This window comes from Thalassophryne amazonica, chromosome 11 (genome assembly GCF_902500255.1).
Source record: "Thalassophryne amazonica chromosome 11, fThaAma1.1, whole genome shotgun sequence".
Lineage (NCBI taxonomy): Eukaryota > Metazoa > Chordata > Actinopteri > Batrachoidiformes > Batrachoididae > Thalassophryne > Thalassophryne amazonica.
The window spans coordinates 70377674-70405350 of NC_047113.1; the positions used below are offsets into that span (position 1 = coordinate 70377674).

The window sequence follows — 27677 nt, forward strand, 5'->3', positions numbered from 1 at the left end:
AGACAGTATTCTGGAATTTTGAACCAGCGATGGTTTATTTACTCATAAATTGTGAATGGTTTCTCAAAACACCCTATTCATAGCTGCTTTGCTCCTATAATATATAAGTGAGCTTGCAGCCTTGTGTCCACAGTTATCAGTTAAAATACCTGGACTGCTGGTGCGGTGGGGGCTGGCATGAAGAATTAATGATAAACATATTGTACACAATAACAAGGTCCCCTTGAAAAATACAGAGCTCCCAACAGCCCTACTGGTGGGACTCAGAAAGCTGCAGTTATAAAAGGAAGCCCTGAGGTGCAACTGTGAATATAGTGTGTGTGACCTGGAGGAAAAAAGGAAGAGTGCACTCGCCAAAGTATACTGGATTTTTAAAGAAGAAGAAGAAAAAAACTTAGAAAACCCCCAAACACTTTAGCTATGTTTGCATGGCCTCAAAACAAACATTAACTGTAGGGAAATCAAGCCTCTTCTGTGGGATGTCAGAATGACAGTTTTAGGGCGATGCAGTCACGCCTCCTCGCCGAGCATTGTTGCACTTGCAGCTTACAGCAGAAATTGGTTGCTGAAAATCCTCAAGCATTGCAGATGTCGGTATTCCCTGTAACTAGTAGCACAGCGCATCTGTCAAGGAAAAAAAACCCCTAACATTCCTAATATTCAAAAAGGAAAGTGGGAAGGAAACAGACTGGGACGCGGTTCAGTTAGAATAAATGGCAAACCAGTCAGCGTGCTTTCTGGATCTGTCTGTGTGTGTGTATGTATTATGCTATGTAGGATGTTGATGTTGTTTAGTGCATCACCATCATTAGCCAAATCTCGACCAAGATCCTCAGCCTCTTTAGCATATGGTCAAGGGCCCATTTTTACTGCATGGCATTTTCATGGTTTCTCCTCCATCTCTTAAGCTACATAAATGTAGATAATGTGGTTTTGCTACCTGGGTAAGAAGCGCATCATGATGTCTCCATCTCCAGTAGCAGCGGCACCACCCACTGAGCTGTCAGCATAGGCTCCTCCCCCAATTATAGAAGAGTCCGCAACGCGACTACAAGACAAGAACACATCCAGAGTTTGAACACGGACCCATGAGATGTACTGAGGGTAAAACTGAATCATCAATGTATAGATAGACTAAACAAAAAGAGTACTCATTTGGAAGACTCAAAAGTGAAAGGGAAAAAAAAAAAAAAACATGCTGGACATCATCATACCCGGGGACTTTATGATTTTTTCCGTTGGTTGAGGTACCAGCAGCTATGAGGCCTTTTTTGTCAACAGCAATCATCCCTGGAGTGAGAAGAAACAAAACTGTTCTTCAAAGAGATGAACTTGGTGCAGGCTCTCATGTGAGCCAGTGTCTGTGAGGGGAAAATACTAAACCACTATAGATTCTTTTCTCAACAAGCCTGAGAGCACCGAATTGAACCAGTGAAGACAGAAGGATTATTAAGATGAACATTTTTTTCAAATACATATCTTTAAAACTTACCAATGGTGTCGTGGGAGTGTATATTTACATGCTGGGTCTTCTTGGTCCAATACACCGTCGCTCTGGACTTATAGGGTCCACAGGATGTTGATGGATCTGGAAGCACGTTCTTTTGTAGTAGACAAAACAATGTCACTGCATCTCGTGATGCTGGTGTGCGTCAGAATGATTGTCATAGCACAGAGACTAATCTGCTGGCATTTGCTTTGCTTCTCAGTTTGTAACACACAAAAACTACAAAATGATGAGACAATTAACAGCAAAAAATAGAGGGGTACTTACTAGAGTACACAGCTCCACTAAGTGCAAGAGGCATTTCAACAATATCTACCCCATCTAACCCACCTCCATCTGAATGACTTTTTCAAACATGAACAAAGAAAGATAAATTGCTTTGGGATATTGTTCTGTTTAAAATTACTTGTGAAAGGTCCACGTGGGGAATTCAACCTCCAAGCTACTTGGTTTTGATGCACCGATAAATCTAGTTAATTTCTTTTCTCATCTCTCATCTCCTCTCATCTTTTCTCTTCTCATTTTCGATGACCACACAATGAGTTATTGTAAAAAGTTTTTATTTTCACACAACATACAAGTTTAACTGCCACACTGTCAGTAATTTAGCCAATCATTGTACATATTGTCATTCACCTGTATTGATGTTTATTTCATCAGGTAATGTTCCACATTTTCCTTTTGTTAAAAGATGCCATTAGTGATTAATTCATTTTAATTAATAATTGTGTGATCAACTCCTGAAATAGTTCCACCCATCTTTAATATGCTATGATTTAATAATGGTTTCATGTTTTTCTGCTGTCTAAAAACAGTCACAACTGCACTTTCTAAAGATAAATTTCTTAACTCGCATGGATATGAAACAGCTGAAGCAGCTGCAAAGAAGAGAGCGCTCACACTCTCCAGTCTGCAGGACTCTAATTGCTGGGCATTTGCAGCCTGTAGGCAGTTATTTTCAATTCGCCTCACTCGACAGCAGAGTGCTGACAAATCTTCCGCACTCTCAGAATGTCGTGTAATCCAGAAAATAATCTTCGTTCTCACAAAATGTATCTGTAATCAGATTACTTCTTGTTTTTTCCTCTTTAATGGAAATAATGTTACTTGTTTTGTGTCTTGATTACATAATCCCCAAACAGGCCATCAAGCTTGTCTGAATGGGATGCAGCCATTATGAATGTGATTAAGACTAATTACGCCTGAGCCGCTTCCGCTTCGATGGAAAATTGAGAAATATGTTGATCAGCAGATGCCAAGGATCACTGCCAGTGGAGCATGACTGACTAATATCACATCAGCATGATTATTATTATTTACTTAAATCTGTAAATGTCAGATCAGTGTTAATGAACTTCTACATTTGTAGGTCTGCTACGGTGAAAACTTTCACAAAGGCTCTTTTCTATGTTTTAAAATACACATATCCTAACATCTGGACGACATTAACTTTATATTTTAAGTCTCCTGAGTTACAGTTGTTCTAAGTCATGTCCTTTTGCTTGACAGGAGGCTGCACTAAAAGACAAAAATAAATAAATTAAAAAAAGGAAACAGTGGTTACTTCTCTAGTAACTGTCTGATATGAAAAGGGATTTTGAGGATGAGGTGTGCGGCACTGATGCATCACTACAGAACCTCTGGCTATTTTTAGGTATATTGTAAATCCACCTTACCTTACCAGAGGTGGGTATACGCCGCATACCAACAACCTCTTCTGCATCATCTCCCTTCTGGTTTTGTACAACTTGACAGTATTCCTGCCAGAAGTTAGTCAGTGTTTTTGTGCCATTTATATGGCAGGCTCAAATTATATTGTTGCATATGCTAAAATAATTATTTGTCAGGAATCACTGCGAAATGTGGACAGGTTTAAAATTTGGGAATAATGAGTGGTGGAAGTGACCAGACCCCTCTGTTCCTCAGCTACGCTGGATTTGACTTTAAAGATGTCTTTTTATGTTCATCAGGAGAGCTCTGTCCTTAAGCAACAGGATGGGAAATGTGTTCTCTGAATAGATAACAGTCCACTTAAAAATAATAATCTAATTCTGAGATTTTTTTCAGGGGTTACAGGGGAACTGCTGACAGCTGGGGATGGGCACAGCTGTGGCCAGGCAGGTGGGGTTCCTGTTCTCCCCACATGGCAGGCAATCTTTGTTTTCATTTGTGAGACAGGATCATCCTAATTGACTGGGGAAAAAAGGGACTTGTTGTCCGTCTCTGGAAAGGTAAGGGTGATCGCCTGGATTGTGACAGCTAAAGGGTATTTTAATAGTATTCAGTCCCAGCTACTTGCCACTCAATGACCAGTTGATGTCAGCCATCATCCTAGTGCTTCTTTACAGCCTATGCTGTTTTGTGAAAACTTGAATCAGTTGTCTGTTCTGTTCTGTGGGACATCTTGAAATTTTGTGGGATCACCAGTATGTTGCTGGACATCATAGCCAACCTACACACAAATACTGTGAGTAGTCTACTCCAGTTTTTCTCAGTCTTGGTCCTCGAGACCCAACATACCATGTTCCATTGCTCCTTACTGTAACTGCACATAAGCCTAACCAGGTGTGTTCCATTGTTGCCAGCTGTCGACTGGCTGAACACATAACTGAGCAGATGTGGTCTGAGTAAACCAGGGCCAAATAGAAAACACGAGGCCTATTTCCACCGCAGGAACTTGCAGTTCATTTTAGGGGACGCGGCGGGGGGGCACAACCACCTTTTCACGTGTCTCCACCACCGGGACCTCCCTGAAAAGTGAGTTTGTGGAACATTTATTCAGGGCCAGGAAAGTCACTAGTGCAAGCTGTGGACATCTGAGTGATCGTGAAGTGCAGTTGGGGGGGAGGGGGTACTCAATGCTGAGTGGTCGAACACATGCATGGAGAGGTGACAATAACATTAAGCCGCATTTGTTAAAGTAACCGGAAACTAGTAAAATAACCGCAATCGAGAGAAACGGTGATGGATGAACCGACAAGGCAGTGATAGGCACAGCTAACCAAAAAGTTAGCTTCGATAACTGGTAATCAGCTAACTGAAAAGTTATCTTTTTTAATGCTAAACTGATAAACTGCCTAAAAACTTATCAGAAGCTACAGATAACCGATAACTTTAAATTTTGCCTCCCATGCATTCTCAGCTACGAAGAAGCTGATTTTGAGTTTAAACACCGCCAAAGCTCCTGATAGAACCAATGGCGTTCACAAACCCAAACAGCAATGAGCCAGCGCTTGTCTTTGTGCACTCTGCCCCCTGCTGTAGGAGAACATCATTTACCCTGACAGGATACAGTGGTCCCGCGATGAGACAGAGGTCTTGAAATGGAAAGCAGGTTTGAATTATGCTTTTGCTTTAAAAATAAAATTATTCCGGATAGAGTAACTACATTAATGTAAACCAGGGGTGGCCAAGTTCGGTCCTCAAGAGCCACATTCCTGACACTCTTAGTTGTCTCCCTGCTCCAACACACCTGAATCCAATGAAAGACTCATTAGCAGACTTTTAATGAGCCTTCATTGGATTCAGGTGTGTTGGAGCAGGAAGACAACTAAGAGTGTCAGGAATGTGGCTCTCGAGGACCGAACTTGGCCACCCCTGATGTAAACTCTTAAAATGTACAAAGTGATATATAACACATATCTGTTAATTTTAAAATAATGCACTAATTCTTAAGATTTGAACATTAACACACAGATGCCCAGAGGGGATTATGGGTAACTAAGCCTCCACTCATACTGATTGGTTGATTCATTCATTCTATGTAAAAACCAACAGACGTGAATCAATGTAACGTGTTGGTGTTTACAAATAAATGCGCTTTTGTAAAATATGTCATTTTTTTTTCATTTGTATAAAAAAAGAAATTTTCAAGATCCTGCTCGACAGCGCCTAAGCGCACGCGTGATGACATCACAACTCTATCCGGTTAGGGAGACGAGGTTTCTCTCGATAACAAGAACTGTCAAAAAACTTTGTGTGTTGGAATTGTGTGGCGATAGGAATCGCCTTTTGAATGCTTGAATAATGATGTCAGTCGCACAAAGAAATCAAACAATAGTGAAAACATGTTCGGGCGGTGTCATAATGCATCAATCAGTCGCTCCGTGAGGTGTCATAACATCTGATCGGTTAGCGGCTCGGTGCGGTGTTAGATCAATCAGTCGCTCCGTGAAGCGTCATAACATCAAGCCTGGTTCACATGGCAAGATAATTAGGCCGATGTCTGACCTGATCTTCCCCTTCTGACAATCTTAAGGACGCCAAACAATCGTGATGATGCTAAATATAATCTTATCAGATATTCCTGCCGTGTGTGGTGTGTTAAGAAGGACGTGAGGAGCTAAATGTGACATGCAGCCAATCAGAAAGCAAGGTGTTTGACCTGGGAATATTCGTGTGAAATCTGTTCATGTGTGTTTTTAACCATGTGGCTGACACCACACACTGTACAACTAAACCTGTCAGATCTATGATTTGTTTTTATCTCCATGTGTGTCTCTCAGGTTTTGGAAACCTACAGATAATTTTAAAATACTGCGGTCGAAAACACCGTGACATAACCGGTCGCCAGTAGATGACAGTGTTCTATGCATATCACATGGCCTGAATCACAATTTTGGCTTTTGGAAAAACAATCTGGGCTTCTTCTGGCATTTTTACATAAAACAAACACAATTACGTCTCTAAACCCAGAGAATATATTCATGAGAGTTTTAGGCACAATATGAGGTCTATTAGAAAAGTATCCGACCTTATTATTTTTTTAAAAAACCATATGGATTTGAATCACGTGATTGCGTCAGACAAGCTTGAACTCTCGTGCGCATGCGTGAGTTTTTTCATGCCTGTCGGTTGCGTCATTCGCCTGTGAGCAGGCTTTGAGTGCGGTGTGGTCCACCCCTCTCGGCGGATTTTTATTACGAATAAATGTCTGAAGGATTTGGATCTTTGCTGCATCAATTTTTTTTCCAGAAACTGAGAGATACCTCCAGGTGGACACCGTTCGAAAAATTAATATGGCTTTCAGGGATGATCTTATGGGGATTAAACAGATTAAGGAGTGTTACTGCCGCTTTAAGGACTGCCCACAACTCCTGAGAGCGCAGCGCGCTCCCAGCCCCCATCGACAGGCTGACACCCCACTGAAACAACCAGATCATTTCCAACATGAAAGCTTTGTTGATCTGGGACCTCGTCTGACTTTCACAAAAAGGCAGAAGATGTGGACATCAGCACTTTTTCCGGCACATTCCACAGTTACAGGCCTTTTTTTCATGGAAAGAAAAGCGGAGGGACGCGCCACGGAGCCGTTCATTACGCGGGACAAAACCACCTTGGTGTTGGTCTCACAGGACGGCTTTCAGGTGGATTTCAGACAGATTCCGGTTGCTTTCCAGTCGTGTGAATATCCAATTGCGATTGTGCATGAGCTGGACATGCCCCAACATGTCCTGTAAGCTTCATCACGGCGTTTCTTTGCGCCATGCAGCTCCGCCGCGACGTGCGGTGGAGCCGCTTCTCTTTCCATGACAAAATCTCCTGTAACAGTGAAATGTGCTGTTCATTTTTAAACTGGACACTGTCTTGATCCGGTATGTCATCTGACTAGCACAGGAATTGTGAAAAGACGTTGACATCAGCACTTTTTCGGCAGATTAAGACAGACGTGCGGAGGAGTTCCGCGCGTCGCGGTGCAGCCGCTCGGCGCAAAGAAACGCCGTGATGAAGCCTCACAGGACATGTTCTAAAAATTCTAACCATAAGTTAAAACTGTATGCCTCTGGATGACTTGGGTAGCGTATTATAGTATGGGGTCAAAAGAAATTAGTTTTTTCTTTTCTGTGACCAGTTCTCCTTTGCCTGCAGAGGATAGAGCAGTTTCTGGAACCAGCTCTTCTCTGGTTGTAGAGGATAGAACTGCACATCTACTACAAAAAACTACATCTGCAAAAATGTTAGCGATCTAAAAATTATCGGACCAAAACGTATCAGAAGATAATTGGTCTGATGATGGTTTTCAAAGTTATCTGAAAAGCTAATCCGATAATGAAAACATTATCTTCGACAATTAGTGGTTAGCGGATTAGCGGAACTGTGCCCACCACTGCTACAAGGAGGTCCAGAGAGGAAAATCTACATCAGCGGACCTGGATACCTGTAAAATTAAACACACCACGATATAGTACTGACAGATGTTTTAGCAGGACTGGAAGCCTCCAAACACACAAAGTGTCAAAAGAAAATAGAAAAGTAATGCAGGATGACAAGCATCTGAACAACTGCAACAATGAAAATGGCTCACCTGTTCCTGAAATCTGTGGGAGTTGGTTGAGTTCTTGCATTGAAAACAGGCCTATGCAGTGCTTTCAATACTGAGGACCAGGACTGGGAAACACTAGACTAGTTATTAGGTAGGATTGCGGAGTCAACCATCTTAGTGACCCTGACTTTATGCTGTGATCTTTGTGGAATCAATGGATACCCTGATTGTGGCACTTGAAAAGATCCAAGGTTTCAATGAGTTCCTGGACGCAACTATAATTCGTGCGTCTGTTTGTGGTGACAGTATTGTACTGGTTGAACGGCTTGTTTGCCTTGGCAGTGACATTGAAATGTCTGGGTCCTCAACCTTTGATATCGCAAGAGCTTACGCAGTAGGCCTAATGCAGTTGCTGGACTGAGTTGTTTGGCAATGATGTCTCACTGTATGGTTGTGAGACTTGGATGCTAACCAGTAAACTCAGGCAATGACCGAGATGTCTTTGATTGTAGTTCTCTTCTGAGGATCCTTGGGCACATATGGAATAACTTTGTTTTAACAAATAGTTACTGAGGGAGACTCTTAGAATGCATACAACTTGCACTGTGACTTAAGGTCAGCTGGGCATCCAGTGTGTAGGTCCTTCAGGACCAAGGACCAGCAGGCTGCAGCAGGCTGCGACTGTTAGATGGCTACTTTCTTAAAGTAGGGGCACAGGGGTTGTCTGTCTGGGTGGTTGCCATCCAGCATCCAGGAAAGTTCTTTAAAAAGGTGGACATGGTGATGTGCGGCAGAAACGCATGCTCCCTGACCTGACCCCTTTAAAAAAACAATCATTAAGCTCCGCAGGGCATCACCTCTAACACGAAAACTAATGTTGTATGAATTTTCAAGGAGTTAAGTTTCTGTCTTTCAGAAGCAGATGGCCTGTAGCCACTAACATTGAGTATACACACACACACACACACCTTTCGATAATTAGGTTGGCAGTTGCCCTTTAGCCACTGTGAGAATATATTCGCTGATTTGTTGGTAGTCAGGTCTTCTGCAATGAAGCCCATGTCTTCAGCAAACAAAGATGCTATAAAGACACAAACAACACTTTCAGCTCAGGTTTCACACTGACCTTGGGTTATAAACAACAAAGAGTCACAAACAAAAGAGAAACTACAGGCAATATCATCTCATTCAGGAAGACAGATGGACAAAATGTAAATGACAGCATTCCTGCAATAATGTGACAAGTATTGCTGAAACGATTAGTTGAGTAACTCGAATAATTCGATTACAAAGCTCAAAGCTCCATTTAACATTGTAGTACATATGCCAGGCCTATGTGTGGCACTGTAACATCCCCAGAAAAAAAAACAGAAGAAGACTAGAGCACGTGCATAAGCCGTGTAACAGCTAATCAATTTAGCACCAAAAGCTACAGCTTTCCAACACAACACACAGAGTAAAATAAAGCCTTTTAAGAGAAAGACGATCCGCGCTGATCATCTGAAATAGACTGATTGTGCATTTAAAGAGAAGCAGCCTGCTCTACGTGGGGAGTGACTATTCGCCCAGCAGCCGGCTGCCCGGTGTGAGGGGCTCAGCACTCTGCTAACACCGGGCGAGTCACAGCTCCGTCCAGGGCCACACTGACAAACAGTCTCTGAAAGATGATCCTCTCAACAGAAGTCCACTCTTTCTTCTGTGTTTTGCTCAGACTCGCTCTGAGTGTTTCACTTTTTAATTTTCGCTTTTTTGTGCAACACGCAACACTATAAAAAAAAAAAGTGACTGCGAGGCTTGCATGTTCAACCTCCAGCTGAAATCTATCTGCTGAATTGCAGAGAAAGAGGGATTAAAAAAATTCACGCAGGGACCCAGTTCACCAACCTTTAAAAACAACAAAAAAAAAACAAAACAACAACTTAAAAATGGTTACATTTTACAAGTTAGGGGAAAAACCCAGAAAGCCATATCCCATTGCCATTTCAGCAAAATGAGACTTTGGCAAGCCCATGGTCTATTTGTCAGCCTGACTGACTGAGGATTACACGGATCGCCTGCACTTTTGGTCAGTGTCAGGGGAGTGCTGAGCTGAGCTCCTGACACTGGGAAAGATCCAAAACTTGTAAAGACATGGAAAAAAAAAATTACCCAGGAAAACAGAAAGGGATACACTAAATTTGACAATCTGTGTGATGGCGCAGCGACAATGTGCCACTGCATAGGGCCACTTCACACACAGTTCAATTAAGTGCAAATCTGGCTTGCACGATCCTGGTGTGATAGTGCTGTGCAGCTGGGATGAGCTTCACCACATCGTGCCACTGATGTGGAGTAAAATAAAATAAACAGCTGTATAATTAGTGAAAATCACTGGACTGATATAAATAATACATAAAAGGGGACGCAATACAGAACCCCGCAGTTAAATAAAAAAAAATGCCAGACGGAAACTTTACCACTGCGCTACTATCGCTGGCCTGTAATTGGTACGGAAAAATGCCTGAAATCAATGAGGACATGGAGGAGGTGCACTGTGTGTGGCCGCTGCAGCCTGGCACAAAGGCGAAAGATGTTTTATATATTTCCATGTGAGGACAGTAGGCAGAGACACGCACCTCACAGAGGAATGTTCTAAGTTCATGTCCTTCCAAACACGGAAGGTGTTCTCAAGCTGGGATGTCTAGAAGCAGAGATCTTTACAGCAGCGGCTGTGCGCGGACGCGCCCCCTTGTCTGTTCAGCCCAGACCAACGTGTCTCTGTGTTATGTGGTCATTCATTTTCGTTATTTGTTGTGTAATTGCATATGTAGGTATTGTCGTAGTTATTTATATACCTGTCCTGGCGGTGGTTTCTGTGTTTTTAATGTGTGCACTGAGCCATCATCCAGCTGTCAGTGTGCTGTGCTCAGCTGACAGGCCCCTCCCCGTGCTGTGTGCGATAACACCTCGCTGTCTGGCTCCCTGTACATTCATATAAGTGTTTTATGCAAGATGTGCTGGGGGGGGAGTGAGAGACACATGCACCACATGTGTGTGGCTTTTTGCAACTCCACACTTGTGGGGGCACTTAAGCCTGGTTCACATGACAGGATTTAAATTATCTTTAGGTTTCCAAAACCTGAGAGACCACACATGTGAAGATAAAAAAAATCATGGATGTAACAGGTTTGGTTGTACAGTGTGTGGTGTTCAGCCACACGGTAAGAACAACATCACCACACACGAACAGATTTCACACACGAACATTTACAGTTCAGACAGGAAATCTCGCAAAATCTCTCGAGATTAAACGTGACTTCAGAGTAAACAAACGGAGGTACTTTGTGGACTATTTAAAACAGAGGGAAAAACGATACAAAAAGAAAAGGTGTTCTTTAAAGGAGTGGAGACAGCGCGACCACCGGACTTTCTGGTAAGCCAGAATAGCTGTTATTTTCCGCTCCGTACGTCTGTCACCTCGCTTTCTGATTGGCTGCACGTCACATTAAGCAGGCTGCGTGCTTGTTTGTGGTCGGAGGACACCACACGCTGCGATATCAGGCCAAAAAAATCCAACATGTTGAATATTCCCGATTTGCAATCGGAGCACTCCTGTTGCCCTTCTGAGCAGATCGGAGCGCTCTGAACACACCACACACGGCAGGAATATCTGATAAGATTATCTTTAGCGTCATCACAATTGTCGGGGCATCCTTAAGATTGTCGTAAGGGGAAGATCGGGTCTGATATCGGCCTAATTATCCTGCCATGTGAACCCGGCTTTAGACAAATTTCACATCCAGCTCGACAGTGATCATCTGCTGACTGTTTTCGTGATGATAGTGCGAATGGCCACACATTTTCTCAGTGCCAAACAAGTGGTGCTAGATGTTCATGTGTTTCAGCTGGAATTTGTCCGACACCTGCCGCGAGAGGGATCGATGGGCTCTCACTGCGCACACTCTTTCAGCCGCTGGTGTGCGCAAATACGAGGTCTGTCAGAAAAGTATCGGACCTTTTAATTTTTTGCAAAAACCATATGGATTTGAATCACGTGTGATTGCATCAGCCAAGCTTGAACCTTCGTGCACATGCGTGAGTTTTTTCACGCCTGTCGGTTGCGTCATTCGCCTGTGAGCGGGCTTTGTGTGAGCAGTGGTCCACCCCTCTCGTCGGATTTTCATTGCGAATAAATGTCTGAACGATTTGGAGCTTTGCTGCATCAAATTTTTCCAGAAACTGTGAGAGACCTCCAGGTGGACACCATTCGGAAAATTCAGATGGCTTTCAGGGACCATTTTATGGGGATTACACATATTAAGGAGTGCTCCAGCCGGTTTAAAGACCGCCCACAGCGTCTGAGAGCGCGGCGTACTCCGACAGGCTGACACCCCGCTGAAACAACCAGATCATTTCCAATGTGAAGGCTTTGTTGATCCGGGACGTCGTCTGACTTCCACAAAAAAGGCATAAGGCATGGACATCAGCACTTTTTCGGCACATTCCACTGTTACAGGAGTTTTTTTCATGGAAAAAGAAGCGGACGGATGCGCCACCGTGCCACTCATTGCGCAGGACAAAACCACCTCCGTGTTGGTCTCACAGGACGGCTTTGAGATGGATTTCAGACGGCTGTCGGTGGCTTTTTATTCGTGTGACTATCCGAGAAATTGTGCATGAGCTGGACATGCCCCAACATGTCCTGTGAGGCTTCATCACGGCGTTGCTTTGCGCCATGCGGCTCCGCCGCGACGCGCGGAATTCCTCCGCTCCTCTTTCCATGACAAAAACTCCTGTAACAGTGGAATGTGCCGTTCATTTCTAAACTGGACGCTGTGTTTTATCCGGGATGTCCTCTGACTAGCACAGGAATTGCGGAAGACGTGGACATCAGCACTTTTTCGGCACATTGAGACAGACATGCGGAGTAATTCTGCGTGTCGCGGCAGAGCCGCATGGCGCAAAGCAACGCCGTGATGAAGCCTCACAGGACATGTTGGGGCATGTCCAGCTCATGCACAATTTCTCGGATAGTCACACGACTAAAATGCCACCGACAGCCGTCTGAAATCCATCTCAAAGCTGTCCTGTGAGACCAACACGGAGGTGGTTTTGTCCCGCGCAATGAGTGGCATGGTGGTGCATCCGTCCGCTTCTTTTTCCATGAAAAAAACTCCTGTAACAGTGGAATGTGTTATGTGTCGGACGCAGTCGGAGCACCGACCCAGCGTTTGACATTAGGACCCAGCATAAAGGAAACAGAGCACGGTTCAAAGGATAACAGAATTTAATGACATAACAGTGAGTGCTCAATTAATAACCAATAAGTGTGCGGTCTGGCGAGGTGGAAAAACGGTGCGCTCCCAGCAGCACAAACGGTCCGGAGACAGAACAGTTCGGACCCAAGGACCCCGCCAACACCCCCCAGGTGGCCGCGACCAACCGAGTCTGTGAAAGAAGAAACCATAATGTGAGTCCACCACTCCACACACAGAGAGACCACTCAAAGGTGTACATAATCAGCAAACACTTCCTGGCTTAATCACCAATCAGTTTCCCACCCTGCAGGCATGGAACACCCAGTTCAATTCTCCACTGCAGTGGAAACTGATTAAACAACTAACATAACAGCTCAATATAATAAGGTGTGAGGGACACCACATCTACTGACTGTACTCATGTTAGTCACAAAACCTAAAGTACCTCAGGAAGTGTGCTGACGAGCGTGAGACCTCACCCCCTCCTCTTTCACAGACCATGGCATCAAACCTGGTACGGTCTCTGCGTCCATAATGATGAGATGGTTCTCCAAACGTCGATCTCACCCGTCTGGTAACAAGGTCGAGTCTCTGGCCAATATACACTGTGTACTCCAGACTTAAATGCAACCATGCCCCAATCCATACAGATGCACCACAGCTGTGAGTCCTGACGAGCTGCACATGACAAGCCTCAGGTGATCAGGGTGAGGTCCTAATAACTCAGCCACACATCAGCCACTCAGTCCTGAACGCATGCCACCTGGAAGGAAAGACAGAAGACAGAAACAAAAGCCAGCCAGGCACCCCAGCCACACAACAGCAATGTGCCGAAAAAGTGCTGATGTCCACTCCGAGCGCCGCACTCTCAGATGCTGTGGGCGGTCTTTAAACTGGCTGGAGCACTCCTTAATCTGTGTAATCCCCATAAAATGGTCCCTGAAAGCCATCTGAATTTTCCGAATGGTGTCCACCTGGCGGTCTCTCACAGTTTCTGGAAAAATTTGATGCAGCAAAGCTCCAAATCGTTCAGACATTTATTCGCAATAAAAATCCGACGAGAGGGGTGGACCACTGCTCACACAAAGCCTGCTCACAGGCGAATGACGCAACTGACAGGCGTGAAAAAACTCACGCATGCGCACGGAGGTTCAAGCTTGGCTGATGCAATCACACGTGATTCAAATCCATATGGTTTTTGCAAAAAATAAAAAGGTCCGATACTTTTCTGACAGACCTCGTAGTTGTAGCAACAGGTGTATGAGGCGTTCGAGAGAGCTACGATTTTACACATATTGCATACGATTCCTCCTTCATGCGCAATTCAACCAAATTCCCACTATGTGTGAAGGGGCCCTTAGGGAGAGCCCTGGACTATTGATGTTGCTTAAAAGCAAAAAAGTACTTTTTAATCCGCTTACTCGATTAATCGCCAGAATAATCAATAGAATACTCTATTACTAAAATAATCGATAGCTGCAGCCCTAGTGACAAGCGCCTCATAACGATAACAAGGGCAATTTAAAATTCAAATGTCTCCTCTTAAAATCATTTGTCTCAAACCAGACTAAATAACTCTGTAATACATCTCTGGATGTACATATTTTCTTTATTAGAATATCATCGGCGTATCTCCCATCAATCACCAGGGTTTAATATTTTTACTGATCTCTATCCTTGCCGTACCTGACTCTCCGACGAGCATGGTGTGATCGGTGCGCTCCATCACAGCTCGTGCCACGCCGATGGCGTTTTTGATTCTTCTCAAGTCTGCCACCGCACCCACCTCCATTGTGTCGCTGCTCATAGGGAATATAACGGGTAAACACTCCTGCTGCGTTAATGGATGCAAAATCTTTTTAAAGACATAGCAAGTAATGTGCGACATTAGAAAACCACATTTGTGTGACAAGTAAAATGCACACTTCTCTAACCTCTGCTGTACTCTCGTGATTAACACAAACATGTTTTACAATGGGAATAATTAAACAGAGCAGATGTGCAACAGAAACATTTGTGCAGTATTTGTCTTCAGCAGTGACCTGAAGGCAAATACCAACACACTTGAGTTGTGTGATAAATGATACACAGCCACAATAGGTAAAGCTAATAGCATGAATAAATGGAATAGTTTTGACAGTGTTAAATGTTTGGTCTCCAAAGTAAAGGTCAAACAAGGTTGACACCCATTGGATTCCATGACGTATGACGTGTTACCCCGTAACATGATAACTAAGCATGACAGATGGAGCAAACTATTTCTTTTTAAAATGCTATTAACTCAACCAATAATTTGCATCATTTTTTACCAAAATTACAGCAACTTTAACTTTTTACCCCTGTATAAAGTGAAACTGACCTTCGTCACCATTTTTGCTGTTTTTAACCCATAACTCCATGGAATTCAGTCATAGATAGTCCAAACTATACCTTTTTGGAATCGTTATATCAGACAAATAGCGTGGTGTAGTTTTCAATATGATTGGAGCATTTTAAAAGCTTGAACCCTCTGTAATTCTTCAGTTGACCCCTACTTGGCTGTCGAATATTCAAGTGGCTAATTGGTTATTTCAAAAGAGTAAATCTAAGGAGCATTTATGCCGAATTTGATGCTTGTATCACCATTTGCAGGATTCCGCTCTAAATATTCTCTTATCTGCTGCACTATATTATTATTGTATGGCTTTTGCCTTACAATATAAAGCGCCTTGGGGCAACTGTTTGTTGTGATTTGGTGCTATATAAATAAAATTGATTGATTCACTATATAGGATTCAAAAAGTGTCAATTACAGAAATATAAGGAAATATGCCACAGAACAAACAGTGATTTTTTTGAAGGTCACTGGCACCCCGTATAAGGAATCACACTCACTTTTTCTATCTACCTGTCGAGAACTGATAACGGATATGTCACATTTGGTCATTTTTACTATATTTTAATGTAACACAATCTGAGGCAATTTTGACATCAAATTTTGAACTGACCAAAATTCAAGTAAAATTTTGCCTGATGGAAAAACTAACTTTGCCATTAAAAATCAATCTACTTGAAGGGTATATGATGAAAATTTCATCAAAATCAGAGTCTGTCATCCAGCCACCCCCGCATGGTTTCTCTGAGACAGCTCATTAAAGACAGTAACTAGGGCCTTTGATATTCTCTCACAAAAGGTCAATTTGGTAATTTACACTGCAATATGCCATACTACAGACACTAAAAATGTTTAGAAAAATATATTTCCTAAATTCTGGTACCCAGAGAAGAGCAATACAGGTGTTGAGAATTGAGAACATTCACTTTCAAAAGCTTTTTTTTTTTTTTTCTTTTCTTTTTTTCTTTTTTTTTTTTTACTAAATATTTCAATGTAGAGATGGCAAGCGTGGCCAAAAGTGGATCATTTTAAAAATTGTCTAAAGTTGTTCAGAACATTTTATGGAGTGAAAAAATGTGATGGGTCCAAGTGTTTATGATTGTTCTTCAATTCTGGAAAGTTAATATTGACCTTGAGGACAAGGTCACAAGCCAAAAGGTCTTGGTAACGCCACAAATTCTGCCACCCAGGGTTTTCACTGCCATGGAGGGCGGAGGGGTATCACTGGCAGCCAGCAGTATTTTTAAATGTTTTCTGTTGCATAATGTGGTTGCAATGGCAATGGTGTACAGTGGCAGATTTGCAGTGTGCTTTGGGATGTGTGCAACATAACAGCAGATGTGCTCCAGGCATACCCGTTGATTATTATGGCATCCAGTGTGGTCTCTCCAGTCTCATCTGGGCTTCCGCCATAGCCAACAGTGCCGTCACACTGCTCCTCTTCACAGCGGGCACAGCCTTTCTCTACCGCATCCAACGCCGATCCTCCGGACTGTAGGGTCCTCCAGGCTTCAGCATGATACACGGAGGTGAAAGCATTCAATGAAATATTTAGTATACTACTGTAGACACAGTACACACAACACACTCCACCTGTCAGTGAAGAGTACAGAGAATTTCAGCCAGGATGAAATATGCTGTCAATCAAACCAAAGAGAAAACAATCCAACTGAAGAGTTTAAAAAAAAGAGAAAAAAACAAAAAAAAAAAAACGAGATTTGACACTTAGTCCTCAAGGAAACTTCCTCAAGCTCAAAAGAAAGTTTACTGTGGGAACAAAGTGAAACTTTGAAGTTTAATTTCCTGCTGTTACCACAAGTCGACAGAAAAGTAAGCTATATTATTTTGATAAGCATTTATTAATTGCCCCATTTCTAAAAAAAAAAAAAAAACAGTATTAGTTTCAACATTGTAAATATGTGTTGTTTTTTTTTTACATTTTTCACATTTATTTCACTCTATAATAAGTTGCTTTGGCACTATTCAGACAAACCACGAACTTTCCAAGTTTTTTGTTGTTTTTAATGTTTTTCAGATCCATCTTTTTTCAATAATAACAGGCCACGGCGACCCGGGCCCGGATAAGCAGCTGAAAATGAATGAATGATTATGTAGACAGTTGCAGCCTCGTTTGTGCAGCAGATAACTGAAACAATCATTCACATGGTGATACAAGCACCAAATTCAGCACGAATACTCCTTAGCCATTACACTCTTAAATATAACGACTGGCCACTTGAGTTTTCAATAGGTGGCCAGGTAGACGTCAATTGAGGAATTACACAGGGGTCAAAATTTTAAAATGCTCCAATCATATTTAAATCTATACCACATTATGTGTCTGATCACAAATATTCCAAAAAGGTATAGTTTGGACTATCTGTGACTGAATGTTATGGGGTAAAAACATTAAGAATGGTGGGAATAGTGGCAAAGGTAAATTTCAGTTTGTACAGGAGTCAAAAGTTAAAGTTGCTCCAATTTTGGTAAAAAGTGGTGCAAATTATTGGTTCAACTAATAACTCAAAGGATTTATAAATGGAATAGTTTTGACTGTTGAATGCTTGGTTTGCAAAGTAAATGTCAAACAATAGTGACATACATTCTATGGCATGTGGCATCTGTTACCCAGTCATGTGACAACTGAGCATGACACATGGTACAAATTATTCCTTTTTAAAACTCTATTAACTCAATCAACAGTTTTATTTTATTTTTTCCAGAACTGGAGCAACTTTAACTTTTGACCCCTGTACAAACTGAAACTGATCTTTGTCACCATTCTTGCTGTTTTTACCCCAAAACTCCATAACATTCAGTCATAGATAGTCCAAAAGATACCCTTTTGGAATATTTATGATCAGACAAATAATCATACAATAACATGCTTTTGGAGGGTGGTATGCATTTTCAGAGGCCCGACGTCCATGCCCAGTCGCCCAAAATGACCGATATTCGCCCGAGTTAGGGCATGGACATTGGGACTCAGAAAATGCATACCGCACGGCAACTGCATATTATCTGCATTATTATCACTTTTTGAGATATACAACACATGGAATCACATTAACACTATTTAATGTCATTTCAAAACGCACGACACCCAGCAACCGCATACATAAAAAGTTTCACTTTAACTTTGGTCATGTTGGCTGGTACCGTGCTGCTCTCCAAATTCACCAGTGCGTCCTCATCAAGCTGGCTGCTTTGGCTGCTGTTATTGTCGGACTATCCATGATAAAATCATCCGGAATATCCATATTGTGACCAACACACACTTCTCGCCTTTTCATGTTACTGTACTGTCTGCGGACAGTTCTTGGGTTGCACATGCTATGACGTCATCACTTTATGCACATTGGGATACCCGCCTGTTACTGTGGGCAGGTACCGACAGGTACCGTAAATGTAAATCTATGCTACCGGCTCAGCAACGCCTCAGTAAGTGATAATAATGTGTTGTACTTTTCAAAATGATTGGAGCATTTCTAAATTTTGAGCCTTGTGTAATTCTTCACTGACACCTACCTGGCTGCCATATTGGATTTTCACATGGCCAGCACTTTTTTTTTTCTCAAACACTTGTTTATGAAGAACATTCATGCAACATCTGATGCTTGTATCTCTAAGTGAACTATTCTGGCCAAAAGTCATACTTATCTGCTCCACTACATTAAATTTGTTCCTTAAAGCTGCAGTGCGAAAAATGTACTGTCATCTGGTGGTGAGACTGCAGACTGCATTATGTCGTTGCTGGTTATGAAATCATTTCCTCTCATGTTCGCTTCTTTGATGAGGGGGATTCATGCTTCCTTGCCTTCACTTGTGATAAGCGACATGATTGATCCTTCATTTCTCAGAAATGAAGCTTCTCGAACTAGTTAGCCTGCGTGATCAACCAGTAATGTGCAGGGGAGCAACCACTGATTCCTCATCTGCGTTAGCGCCCCCCCCCCCCCCCTCCAATTTTCATTAATGATGCAAAACGCAAAAGTTGGAGTATGCTTGCCCTTTTGGGTTACTGTATCAACATGGAAGCCTCCGTAAGGGGGTCCGCTCCCATGTAGACATGAAGGATTTATTTTAAGCTCATGAAAACGCATCAATTTTCTATTGCAGGTAATTATATACAATGATGGACAAATTATACAACCCCAATTCCAAAAAAGTTGGGACCATGCATAAAACGTAAATTAAAAACAGAGTGCAATGATTTGCAAATCTCTCAAAACCCATATTGTATTCCTAAATAGAACATACGAGGTCTATTAGAAAAGTATTCGACCTTATTATTTTTTTCAAAAACCATATGGATTTGAATCACGTGTGATTACATCAGACATGCTTGAACCCTCGTGGGCATGCAAGAGTTTTTTCATGCCTGTCGGTTACGTCATTCGCCTGTGGGCAGTCTTTGAGTGAGGAGTGGCCCACCCTCTCGTTGATTTTTTCATTGTTTAGGAATGGCTCAGAGACTGCTGCTTTGTTTGATCAAAATTTTTTCAAAACTGTAAGGCACAACTGAGTGGACACCATTTGATAAATTCAGCTGGTTTTCGGTAAAAATTTTAACGGCTGATGAGAGATTTTGGTCTGGTAGTGTCGCCGTAAGGATGGCCCACGGTGCCTGACGGTGATCTGCGCTTCGAGGTGGCAGCGTCTCGCCATTTCAAGTTGTAAACTTCCACATTTCAGGCTCTGTTGACCCAGTAAGTCGTCAGAGAACAGAGAACTTTCAGAAGAAGTCGGCATGAGGAGTTTATTTGGACATTCCATTGTTAACGGACATTTTGTAATGAAAGAATGTGCGGGCAGAGTCGCATGTCGGGCCGGACCCGACCGCGGGGGTCGCGACAGGAAAAACACCTCTGTTGGAAACCTCAACGGGCAAGTTGGAACATGCCCAAGCTGTTAAACAATTTCTCAGTTACTCACTTGTTGAAAGCCATCAAAAGCCGCCTGAATTTTACAAATGGTTTTCAACACGGAGGTGTTTTTCCTGTCGCGGCGCACACAGATTCGCCGAGTCATCACGGAAACGACTCGGCGAATTTGCGTGCACGTCTTTCATTAAAAAATGTCCTTAAACAGTGGAATGTCCGCATAAAGTCCTCATGCCGGCCTCTTCTGAATCTTCTCTGTTCTCTCACGACGTCCTGGGTGAATTAAGCCTTAAATTAGGATGTTTTCAGCTCAAACAGGCCGACGACGGCGCCTGGAAGCGCTGCGCGACGTCCCGCTCTGTGGGAAGTCCTTACACCGACAGAAACACCCCATAATCTCTCATCAGCCGTTAAACTTTTCACCGAAAACCAGCTTAATTTCTCGAATAGTGTCCACTTGGATATTCCTCACAGGTCCAGAAAAAATTTTGATAAAGCAACGCGCGCCGTCTCGAGCAGCGTGTGAAACAAAGGAATTCAGCCGAGAGGGCTGGACCACATCTCACTCAAGGCCTGCCCACAGGGAAATGACGTCACCGACACACGTGAAAAAACTCACGCATGCGCACGAGGGTTCAAGCATGATTGGTGTAATCGCACGTCATTCAAATCCATATACTTAAAAAAAAAATAAAAGTGTCGGTTTCTTATCTAATAGACCTCGTAGACAACATATCTGATGTTGAAACAGAGACATTTTACCATTTCATGGAAAATTTTAGATCATGAACTTGACAGCACAAACATATCTCAAAGCATACTCTCACGCGTGCCACTAGCTTATGGCAAGCTAAAAGTGAACACTCTCGTTTTGGCCAAACAACTATATGGTTTTTGTATATTCTGTGTTAGTATGCACACATGGCTGATGTGCTTGATGAATTCCGGCACAAAAAGTAGTTCCCAAACAATGCCGTATTTGCAATGACAGTGCGTTTTCGTGGGTAACAAAAATATAAGGAGTATATTAGTAGTTCCCAAACAATGCCATATTTGCGATGACAGTGCGTTTTCATGGGTAACAAAAATATAAGGAGTATATTAGTAGTTCCCAAACAATGCCATATTTGCGATGACAGTGCGTTTTCATGGGTAACAAAAATATAAGGAGCATATTAGTAGTTCCCAAACAATGCCATATTTGCGATGACAGTGCGTTTTCATGGGTAACAAAAATATAAGGAATATATTTGGCACAAGAACTTGTGTATCTCGTGTGTTTTTACATCTAAATGATCGTAAGTCAATATACTCACACTGATCCAGCACCATCTTCGCTGGGTCAGGTGAAAGTAGTCCGGTGAGCTATCCCACAATGCCAAAATAGCAGAGATGTCACTCGAGTGAGAGCGGCATGCTGAGCAGGATGATCTCAAAGTTTGAATAGGGTGATGTTTACCACTGTGTAGGATTCTGTCTTTTTTTAACATCTGTCTGTAAACATCTGGGAATTGAGGAGACCAGTTCCTGGAGTTTTAGGAGAGGAATGTTCCATTCTTGTCTGATGCAGGATTCTCGCTGCTCGTTCCGTGATGCACTAAATGTTTTCTTCTGGTGAAAGGTCTGGACTGGAGGCAGGCCATTTCAGCACCAGGACTCTTCTCCTGTGAAGCCATGCCGCTGTGGCGGATGCAGTATGTGGTTTAGTACACATGCTGAAATGTGCAAGACCTTCTCTGAAAGAGATGTCGTCTTCACAGAGGTGTAAGCTGCCCACGCCACAGGCACTAATGCAGCCCCACACCATCAGAGACGCACTGTCTGCTGATAACAAGCTGGGTGGTCCCTCTCCTGTTTAGTCTGCATGGTTTCCGAAAAGACTTTCAAATTTGGATTCATCTGACCACAGAACCGTTTTGCATTTTGCCTCAGACTATTTTAAATGAGCTTTTGGTCCAGAGAAGACTGCTGCATTTCTGGATGATGTTCACATAACGGCTTCTTTTTTGCACAGTACAGCTTTAACTTACATTTGTGGATTCACAGCAAACTGTGTTCACAGGCAGTGATATCTGGAAGTGTTGCTGAGCCCATGCAGTGATTTTCAGTATTTCCTGAGGGACTGAAGATTACAAGTGCCCAGTTTTGACCTTCGACCTTGTCCTTTGTGCACAGACATTCCTCCCGATTCTCCAAATCTTTTGATATGCACTGCAGATGGTGGGATTTTCAAAGTCTTCCCAATTTTACGTTGAATATTTGTTCCACAAAAATTGTTCCACAATTTTAAGATGCAGTTTGTCACAAATCGCCTCTGATAGACATACTTTTTGTACCTAGTCATGTTTCTGCCCTGTCACCAGTTAACCTAATTAGTTGTCAAATGCTCCTCCACTTATTTTTGATTTGTGTCAACTACTTTTCCATTCTTTTATTGGCCCTGTTCTAACTTTTTTCAAGATGTGTTGCTGCCATCAAATTCAAAATCAGCTAATGTTTTTCACGAAATGGGAAAATGTCTCATTTTTAACATCTAATATGTTGTTTATGTTCTATTGGGAATAAAATATGGATTTATGAGATTTGCAAATCATTCCATTCTGTTTTTAATTCACATTTTACACATCGACCCAACTTTTTTGGAATTGGGGTTGTTAATGCTATATTCTATTCCTGCAAATACCTCCCCCACTCCCATAAAAAATCCTACACACTGAGATTGTGTGTAGGACTGTACCTTAGATTAGGTACATATTGATTGCGTGAGTCTGGTAATCTGGTCTTTGGTCAAAATTTTAATCTTAAATTTTTATTGTCGATAAAATAAAGCTATGCAAAGAAATGGTATTTGTTTTGGGGTTTTTTTATTAGTGTAATTGAGCAAACAAGTCAGGAAGACTCTAGATGACCAGCATGAGAACTCTTAATAAACAGGATCTATCAACCATTTGGTCTGTGATTCCCAAATGCCCATATAGGAATTAAAACACCAACTGGCAACCCTGTCATCAGCATGCCACTAAACTCTCAGACCAGTACTGTGTAATTAATTTCTTTTATTGGATGATTTATCCAATTTGTTGGCCAGAGTGTTAAATTCTCATTTTTTTACAACCTCAGCATTACTAGGATTTTAAATTAGATGCTCACTACAGTCTGACTGGTTTAAATCCACAAAGAAAGAGCACAAAGACTGACTATCATTAGGAACAATTATTCAGTATAGGCTAAACATTGATATATCCACCCACAGGTAATAGGACACATTTTCATAAACCACCTCTGGGCAAAAAAGTGATATATTAAAGGTAATAAAGCTATCAAATTTAATTAACTGAGATAATCAATTGTGCAGGAGACTGAAGGTCCAAATTATTAAGATACTTGCTGCTTCTTGTCTTGGTGTATGATTCTAAGACTTGATCACTGACCATTGACTAAAGGTGATGACTGGATGTCTTTGGTACCAGGTCTCTTTGAAGGATCCTTGTCACGTGAATTGTTACTTCAGGAAACTGTCATGAGGAGTATTACTGGTATTGTGATGGAATGTCAACTACGACATTTTGGCCATGTGACACATTTCTTGGGGGGTGATCCAGCACGGAGGTCCCTCAGTGTTCAGGACACCAGAAACTGATCAAGGTCAAGGGCATGCCCACATTTCACCTGGCTGCGGCAAATGGTTACTTTTGATAGGTATGGATGGCCCAGTTGTCTACTTGGGTAGTTGCTAACCAGGAACCAAGGGTTTTCTGGAGTGTGGTGAATGCACCAGTGTATGCTTCCAAACCTGACCTGACCTGACTTCCGTTCTTACGGTTAACCTGTGGTGTAAATCCACTTGATAAGTCACATAAAATGGAAATATTTCCACTTTGTGTGCAGATGTCCAGATCTGAAGGAAAACACTGAGTGGGGTCTGACCTGGAAATTGCAGCTACGGTGCGCCAAGAAAGTATTCACAGCGCTTCACTTTTTCCACATTTTTTATGTTACAGCCTTATTACAAAGTGGATGAAATATTTTTTCCCTCAAACGACACACAATACCCCATAATGACAATGTGAAAAAATGTTTTTTTTTTTGTTTGTTTTTTTTTTTTGATTTTAGCAAATTTATTAAATAAATAAATAAGAAATCACATGTACGCAAGTATTCACAGCCTTTGCCATGAAGCTCAAAACTGAGCTCAGGTGCTTCCTGTTTCCACTGAACATCCTTGAGATGTTTCTACAACTTAATTGGAGTCCACCTGGGGTTAATTCAGTTGATTGGACATGATTTGGAAAGACACACACCTGTCTACATATAAGTACAATTGACAGTACATGTCAGAGCAAAAACCAAGCATGAAGTCAAAGGAATTGTCTTTAGACTTCTGAGACAGGACTGTCTCAAGGCACCAATCTGGGAAAGGGTACAAAAACATTTTTGCTGCTTTGAAGGTCCCAATGAGCACAGTGGCCTCCATCATACATCATCATCATGGGCCATACATTTTAAATGTTATGAATGTTTCTCTTTTATCTGGTTGTGTTCCAGGAGTTTTAAAACATGCTGTAGTTCAGCCTCTCCTCAAAAAGCCCACCTTGGATCCTAATATTCTTGCCAATTATAGGCCCGTTTCAAAGTTGCCATTCTTAGCTAAAATCCTTGAGAAAATTGTCTACGATTAGTTTCAGTCTCATTTGGATTCTAATGGCATTTTTGAAAAATTCCAGTCTGGCTTCAGATCACTTTGTAGTACTGAAACAGCACTGTTGAAGGTTTTTAATGATCTCCTTTTAATTGTTGACTCTGGTTGCTCTGGGATTTTAGTTTTGCTGGATTTGACTGCAGCCTTTGACACGGTTGATCACTGTATTTTACTGTCCCGTCTGGAGTATTATGCAGGTTTTAAAGGCACAGCACTGGAGTGGTTTAGATCTTGTCTTAGAGACCGTAGTTTCTCTGTGCACCTTGGGCCACACCAGTCCAGCTCAGCACCCTTAAATTATGGTGTTCCACAAGGCTCTGGTTTGGGTCCTGCTCTTTTTTCACTGTATATGCTGCCACTTGGCACCATATTCAGAAAATACAACTTGGCCTTTCATTTTTATGCTGATGACCTGCAAATCTATCTGCCACTTAAGCTCCCATCAAATTCTCTGACTATTTTGGTAAATTGTCTGCAGGAAGTGAAAACTTGGTTGGCTCAAAACTTTCTAATTCTCAATGAGAATAAAACTGAAATAGTTAGTTTTGGCCCTGCATGGTCATCTGGCTCATATGATGTGCTTGGTCCTTTGTCTTCCTGTGTGCATGATTCTGTCAGAAATTTGGGGGTCATTTTTGACAGCTCCTTCAAAATGGACAAGCAAATTATTTCTGTGGTAAAGGCCAGTTTCTACCAACTGAGAATTTTGAGAAAAGTTAAGGCTTACCTCCAGCGTGTGATTTTGAGCGAGTTATTCATTTGCTTATAACATCTCGTTTAGATTATTGTAACTCACTCTACTGCGGACTGGACCAGTCGTCTCTAAAGCGTCTGCAGCAGGTTCAGAACGCTGCTGCACGATTGCTTACGGGGATGAGGAAACGAGAGCACATCACCCCTGTGTTGGCCTCACTCCACTGGCTCCCAGTCACATTTAGGATTGATTTTAAGATCCTGCTGCTTGTGTTCAAGTGTTTAAACGGTTTGGCTCCCGAATACCTCTCTGAGCTTTTGACTCCTTATGTTCCGGTCAGATCAGTGAGGTCAGAAAGACAGCTTTTATTAAATGTGTCCAGATCTCGATTAAAAACTCGAGGCGATCAGGCTTTTTCGGTGGCTGCGCCTAAACTCTGGAACAGTTTGCCTATGCACATCAGAGCTGCTCCATCTCTAGAGTCTTTTAAATCTGTTCTTAAGACTCATTTTTATGCTTTGGCTTTTAATACAATTTAAGCTGTGTGTGTCTGGTTTTATGTGTTTTTGTATATTTTGGAATTTTAATGCTCTGTTTTGGTGGTATGGTTTTTGATATTGTTTTTACTGTGAAGCACTTTGGGCAGCTGCTGTTGTAAATGTGCTATATAAATAAAATTGACATTGACATCATCTGTAAATGGAAGACGTTCAGATCCACAAGGACTCTTCCTAGTGTTGGCTGCCCGTCTAAACTGAGTAATCAGGGGAGAAGGGTCTTGGTCAGGGAGGTGGCAAAGAACCCGATGGTCACACTGTCAGAGCTCCAGCTTTCTTCTGTGGAGAGAGGGGAATGTTCTAGTAGGACAACCATCGCTGTCAATCTACCAACAGTCCTGTATGATAGAGTGGCCAGACAGAAGCCACTCCTTAGTAAAAGGCACAAATCAGCCCACCTGGAGTTTGCCAAAAGGCACCTGAAGGACTCTTAGACCATGAGAAACAAAATTCTCTTTTCTGATGAGACAAAGACTGAACTCTGGCGTGAATGCCAGGTGTCATGTCAGGAACTGGGAGATTAGTTAGGATTGAGGCAAAGATGAATGCAGCAATGTACAGAGACCTCCTGGATGAAAACCTGCTGCAGAGCGCTCTTGTCCTCGGACTGCGGTGATGGTTCATCTTTCAGCAGAACAACGACCCTAAGCATACAGCCAAGATATCAACTCTATGAATGTCCTTGAGTGGCCCAACAAGAGCCTAGACCTGAATCCGACTGAACATGTCTGGAAAGATCTGAAAATGGCTGTGCACTGATGCTCCACATCCAACCTGTTGGAGCTCGAGGGGTGCTGCAAAGAGGAATGGACAAAACTGCCCAAAGATAGGTGCACCAAGCTTGTGACATAATATTCAAGAAGATTTGAGGCTGTAATTGCTGACAAAGGTGCATCAACAAAATATTGAGCAAAGGGGTGTGAGTACTTAGGTAATTAATAAGTTTAAAAAAATTTCAAGAAAACATTTTTTCATGTCATTATGGGTATAATTTTGATGGAAGAAATGAATTTCTTCCATTTTGCAATAAGGCCGTAACATAACAAAACGTAGAAAAAGTGAAGCACTGTGAAAAATTTCCGAATGCACTGTGAGTAGTCTAGTGGGTATTGCAGCAGTTCCCAAGGCTCTGTCTGTCCTACATACAGTACATGTACCAGAGTCATGAGTAGACTGCACAATGCATTTCATAATTTATAATGCTGTGGAAGGAAGTCCAAAAATGACATTTATGGAACCTGCCAAAAAAGTTTCCCTTCTTTATTTTTGATGTAAAATATATGATTGGGTTTTTAATCTTAGAATATTCATAGTGTGGTGCTGAGGGGTGACGCAGCCAAACGTACACCAGCGTGACTGGCATGCTGTTGAATTACTGTGGGAAACTTTAGATGATGATTCAAACCTTTGCTTTCCTCACAACAGAGGAGAAACACGTGTACAGCTCCCGGTGTTCGAAAGTGG

At 42.2% G+C, this 27677-nt stretch overlaps 1 protein-coding gene across 2 annotated transcripts in view; it reads right to left on the minus strand.

Moving 5' to 3' along the window:
* aga (aspartylglucosaminidase) overlaps positions 1–27677 on the minus strand; it is a 72045-nt gene that overhangs the window by 40668 nt on the left and 3700 nt on the right. For both annotated transcript variants that reach the window (XM_034182115.1, XM_034182116.1), the window contains exons 2-7: positions 16736–16889; positions 14693–14805; positions 8738–8850; positions 1493–1601; positions 1215–1290; positions 941–1048 (exon numbers count right to left, since the gene is read on the minus strand). In XM_034182115.1, the coding sequence (XP_034038006.1) occupies positions 941–1048; positions 1215–1290; positions 1493–1601; positions 8738–8850; positions 14693–14805; positions 16736–16889 (673 nt within the window). The remainder of the gene's footprint in view (positions 1–940; positions 1049–1214; positions 1291–1492; positions 1602–8737; positions 8851–14692; positions 14806–16735; positions 16890–27677) is intronic.